Below are 5608 nucleotides of genomic sequence, written 5' to 3' on the forward strand. Positions count from 1 at the left end.
CGGTTGGTATCAAACACAATAACACCGATTATATGGATCAAATTCAAGTTTTGAACAGGGATAAGTCATTATGATTGTACAAGTTTGGGACCAACGATATGTCTGTTCTTTTTATATGGAAATCAAAACGTTCAATGTTTAGTTTTTTCACTTATTTCGACTTATTTCATCTTTTATACCATACAAATTAGTTTTTTTTTTTTTTTTTTAGTATTTTCTACTTCTTTGTATTACATATCAACAACTGATCTTACTATTTTGAGAACCTTTTTATTATTAAATATTTATTTTACGATGAATACCCCGTGCATCGCACGGGTGTAGTACTAGTTCAGAAAATATTAAATGAGTTTGTCCACAAATGGTTAATTATAAATTGGGCCCGTACTATATTATTTTACCTAATGAGGGGGTTATCCCTCATTTTTCCTTTACTTATTGTTACTTTCTCCTGTTAATAGGGGATTAGAGGGGATTAGTGGGATCTCATTAAGCATTATCCTAAAAATATAGCTCTTAACTCCAATAAAAAAATAAAAAATAATTGAAACACTTTTTTTAATTTACTAGTGGCTATTTTCGTTCAGACTCTTCTTTTACAAATTAGCTTGTTCCCATTTTTCTTTTTCTTTTTTCCGTCCAGGTTCATATCGTTCCAGCGCCGTTTCGTGGCTACGTCTCGGTGGTCCGCCACATCAAGGGGAGAAAACGGTTTTGTTAGGGTTTTCGGAACGACAGACATTGTTCCCGTTCCATTCTGGCGAACCCTAACCCAGGTGACTTTTCCAAATGAGAAGGGTTCTTACGAATTTCCCAAAAAATATAAGCAAATATTGAGGATGTTTGGTTTCATTTCCAAAACCAATTTCGAGTTCTCTAATATTCATAAAACCGATATCATGTTTGTTTCACAATTTTATCCAGAAAATCCCATTTTTTCTTATCAAATTTCTATTAAAAATACACTATTCATACTTTTTTTAATTTTCAATCCTACTAAAAGCTACTACTAACCTATATATTTTATTCCATCAACTCATTTCTCTCTCCTCATTAATATTCACACTCTCTCTCCTCTCATTTCTCTCTCCTCTCATTTCTCTCTCCTCATTAATATCTACACTCTATTTCCTCCCAATTTCTCTATCTACTACTACTAAAAAAAAAATAATAATAATTAAAAAAAAAAAAATAATAATAATTATTATTATAATCATCACTATCATCCTCCTCAATCATTATATTCTACTTTTGCAGTAGAAAAAATTCACTATAACCAAACATATTTTCATTTTCTACACAAAAACCAATAAACTACTTTTTCCATCAAAAATTTTGAAAACTAGAAATTCCCATTGGAAACATAACAAAAAATCCCGAATACTTTTATTGTCAAATTGTCCTCCCAAAATATCGGTTCCCCAAAAAATGAAATTGAAATATCCCCAAAGATTGCCACCGTTTGTTTTGTGTTTTACATGCCCGGCTTATCATCTCCTCTGAACTCACTCGCTCACTCTTTTCTGAGCAAAGAGCTTGTTAATAGTCGTAACAAAAATAGTCAGAAGCTCACTGCCCGGAAATGGCGGCAACCCACAACTTGTTAATTGCAACTCCAAGCAGTACAATCTGCTTGCAGATTACCTCCTCTCGCCACTCTCCGTTGATTTCATGTAAACATCCACTTTCACCAAACCGCACAAACAAATACAATAATTTATTTCTTTCAACAACTCACACTCACAGTCACCTAAATTCGATTTCAAGAAGGCTTTTTCTGCCTTCAGTTTCAGTATCTCGTCTCTTTGATGCCTTAACCGGCGGCGGCAATTCTCCTCGCGAAGCCGCCATCGCTATTCGACGTGGAATGCTTCTTTTCAGACAAGTATGAACGATTGTTTGTGATAATTATAATATATATATTTTTTTAGTTTTTCATTATTGTGAATCTAAATAATTTAGGGTGACGTTCTGGGTTCGATAGCGGAGTTTGACAAGGCTATTGAGCTCGACCCTCGTCAGAAAGCATGTAACTATATTTTGACTTTTTCCTCCCCAATACTGTTTCAATTATATTATAGCTGTGAAAATTGAATAGAACTTTTAATATGGTTTGGTGATATATGAAATTTCATTGTTAGGTAATCAGATCTTTGGCAGAGAGGGTTATCACTATACTATGTGAATAGGTACTTACTTGATTGTTTTCTCTTGCTTTCTTGCTTTTTGTTTATTTGTTTGTTCAGTCGTCAGTACTCAGTACTAGTGTGTTATGTGTTTGTTATTATACATTAGATTCGAAGAAGGTGCCGAACAATTTAGACTAGACGTTGCACAAAACCCAAATGACACCGAGGAGTCAATATGGTGTTTTCTTTGTGAAGCTCAATTATATGGTGTTGATCAAGCAAGAACGCGTTTTCTTCAGGTAAATTTTGTTACTAGATATCATTTTTAAATTATTTGAAATTAAATTTCAACACCCAATTATTTTTCACCGATATCTCATTTTAATGGCTAATAATTTCACTTGGAAAGTTGATGATGGGATCGATACTCAGTCGGCATATTGGGAATTTTATCAAGATTCAAGAATATGTATATATCTTTCATAGTCATTTTCTATATTGATTACTTGGTAAATGCAGGTCGGCAAAGATTCCCGGCCCGTCATGAGGGACGCATATCAAATGTTTAAAGACGGTGGTGACCCAGAAAAGGTGATTTATGTTATAAAAAAAGAAATTATCAAATAGTTAGTGCCGTTTGGTTGCCAAGATAAGCCATGATTAACTAAATAGTTGGACTTAATTTGATGTTTGATATCCCCAATAAATTGCCGGGTCGACCCGCCAAAAGTATATAATCATGGCTTATCTTGCCTTATCTTGGCTTATCTTGCCTTCTAATGAGTTTTTTTTGTTGGACGTTGCAAACTCCAATAAAATAATTTGGTTTAATTAGATTATTTAATCTTATCTTGGCTAATCTAATCTTGCCAACCAAACGGGCATCTATATGCTATCTATTTTATTTGTATTGTGTATTTTATTAACTGTTGTTGTTTGATGCAATTGAATTCATGATTTTTTATGCTTATTATGGTAGTGGGACTTTGTTGCTCAAGCCACACTCTGAAGTAATTGCACAAGATGTCAATCCTCAATTACCTTTCATTAATTAGTATGCTAATTTTACGATTTGTTATCTATCAGATGATAATTAGACAGACTTTGGATTCATTCTTTGATGAGAAAATTGAAAGTTAATATCCTAACATATTGGGGCGCCATGCAATCAACATATGTTGAGACCTACGATGGCTAATAGCTGAATTATTGTAGCGCATCTGCTATTCAACTTTACATCCACAACAGTCTGATTGAACTTCTAAACAATATCTGAGCTTTTCGACCACTTTCGATAGATTCTCTTTTTGGAACATTTTTAAAATTTATTAGAATTTTGTTTCAAAATGAGTCGAAGCAAATATGATATCAATCTGCTTAGTATGATTGAATTTATTTTAACATCTAAAAATATGGACTATTTCTATTTGCATCTTTTTTGACGTGTTTTGAGTGATCCTCAATATTAACTAACCGGGTTTATCTGCATAGCTTGTTGCAGCCTTTTCAAATGGAAGGGAGAACGAATATTTCTATGCTTCACTATATGCTGGCCTATATTATGAATCTCAGGTAATTTTTATCCTAAACCGTATTTCCCTCTTGGATCGTTATTCAACTCTTCAAAGCTTATCAAATTAATACTTCCATTAACAAACACGATGAATCAAAAACTCAACTGTAAGTTACATTCTGTTACGCCTGGATATGAGAATTTTGATTTAGTACATATTAAATGAAAAATAAGCGACCTTGTACACATTAATCTCTAGACTACTTCTGAGAATGTCGGAGTAAACATCCATTATAGAGAATAGTCCTTATTGACAGCTTTGATTACAGGTTAAAGGTTTTGTTAGACAATCCAATCTATGAATATACACGACTAGTATCTATGACTTGCTGACGATTTCTTGAGGTTATTAAATAAAATCTTTAGTTTACTTATAAAATCAAGATTCACTAGCTAGATCTTTAATTTTGTAAACGAAGATCCAATTGAAATGGCCAAGGTAACCGGTTTACCGTCCTTTTTGATAACCAATTCGATTTTGATAATCGGTTATTGCACAATTTTTTCTGAGATAAGTTGCATTTCTAATTCAATTATATATCCGTTTTTTTATTGCACAAATTTGCAGTTGTGTATAGCTGAATGATGATCACAATATTCAATTGAAACTTGAAGTGTTTTATATATATTTAATTACTTAACTATTGGGCAACACTTGATAAATTGTTTCGCAGAAAAAATCTGATGAAGCTAAACTTCACTTAATCGCCGCTTGTAAATCAGCTTACGGTTCAAGGTTCGATATCAGCTATTTTCTGTGTGTGTTTTATCTTGATAACAAAGCTTTACAGTTATTAAATATTGATATAATCCCAGGTCGGATGACTACATGGCATCGCTTGCCAAGGTACATTGTGATTGCCGCAATTGGATAATCAGTTGAAACTCTGATCGTAAAATTATCCGACACCGGCATTTTGATTCAGCATGCCCTTCTCATTGTTTTTATTACTAGTTGCGAAAATAAACCTATGCAGGTAGCCTCAAACATGATTCTCTCCTTGTTACATTATATTGTTCGACGCATTTTAAATAATATATGGATGTAAAACTGTTTTTCCTTTTTAGATGTGAGTGATTAGCCATGTGGTAGAAATGGATCAAATGAAGGACATAACAAAAATTGGAAGGACTTAAAAGCTATGTAGATGTAAAATTATTGTTCCTTCTTAGAGTATTACAAAAAAAATTAAATTTATTTTGTGTGCTTCTATTTTAATATTTTGCATGAATAAAAGAGGCTTTAAGATATAGGTCCCTGGTGACAAAACTTATTAGAAGTAATGACAAGTCCGACTAAACATTTGCTTCACATCATTTACAAAATTTATTCCAAAAATACCCCTCCACTCAGTATTATGTACATTCAAACTGCATTTATCATTTTTTTTCATTAAAACTTTCATTTTTCCATGCAACTTTTTTAATTATTTGTTTTACAAAATAAGGCCATTTTGTTCTTCGTTTTTTGTTTCTTTCTTCATTTCAAAATTTTGTACAATTTTATAAAAAAAACTTTTTTTTTCTTTTTTATACATAATATTGAAATTCACAAAAAAAAAACATGTTATTTTTTTTTCATTTTTTAATTCGATTTACATATTTTTCAATTTTTTATTTTATTTTTATTTTTCTTCTATCAATAAATATAGTTACCTATAGTCATCGTAGTTGCTATCTTCACTTGTAGACATCTAAAACTTGAATTTCACTTCATCGCACATCCTCTATATGTTCACAGTCTATAGTAGACTGTGGTGTACTATGGTATCCTCTATATATTCACAGTCTGTAGTAGACTATAATATACTAAGGTGTACTATGATATACTACGGTGTCTATTACAATCCCTAGCTGCCAACCCTAGCAGTCAAAGCAACCTCCACCCAAGCCCTAGCAGCCAAAA

At 32.2% G+C, this 5608-nt stretch overlaps 1 protein-coding gene and 1 long non-coding RNA gene across 2 annotated transcripts in view; one reads left to right on the top strand and one right to left on the bottom strand.

Moving 5' to 3' along the window:
* The first annotated feature begins 1399 nt into the window (after nucleotides 1-1399).
* Nucleotides 1400-4769, top strand: LOC105952559 (Tetratricopeptide repeat (TPR)-like superfamily protein). Its single transcript, XM_088813675.1, has 8 exons — nucleotides 1400-1885; nucleotides 1963-2029; nucleotides 2150-2189; nucleotides 2296-2428; nucleotides 2649-2720; nucleotides 3621-3701; nucleotides 4377-4438; nucleotides 4519-4769. Exons 1-8 carry the CDS (start codon nucleotides 1583-1585, stop codon nucleotides 4583-4585), a joined length of 825 nt encoding a protein of 274 aa, XP_088669801.1. The 5' UTR covers nucleotides 1400-1582; the 3' UTR covers nucleotides 4586-4769.
* Nucleotides 4770-5389: 620 nt separating this feature from the next.
* LOC148765353 (uncharacterized) overlaps nucleotides 5390-5608 on the bottom strand; it is a 737-nt gene continuing 518 nt past the window's right edge. The window contains exon 2 of the long non-coding RNA XR_016029802.1: nucleotides 5390-5608. This exon is cut by the window's right edge and continues 46 nt beyond it. This is a non-coding gene — a long non-coding RNA (uncharacterized LOC148765353).

The sequence above is a fragment of the Erythranthe guttata genome, chromosome 14 (assembly GCF_056151865.1).
Source record: "Erythranthe guttata isolate IM_541 chromosome 14, IM_541, whole genome shotgun sequence".
NCBI lineage: Eukaryota > Viridiplantae > Streptophyta > Magnoliopsida > Lamiales > Phrymaceae > Erythranthe > Erythranthe guttata.

Bases quoted from the DNA above. Each gene is read 5' to 3' on its own strand.
- LOC105952559 (XM_088813675.1), top strand. From the start codon at position 1,583: ATGGCGGCAACCCACAACTTGTTAATTGCAACTCCAAGCAGTACAATC. The intron at 2,030-2,149 runs GTAACTATATTT...TTAGGTAATCAG, and splicing joins CGACCCTCGTCAGAAAGCAT to ATCTTTGGCAGAGAGGGTTA. The intron at 3,702-4,376 runs GTAATTTTTATC...ATTGTTTCGCAG, and splicing joins GCCTATATTATGAATCTCAG to AAAAAATCTGATGAAGCTAA.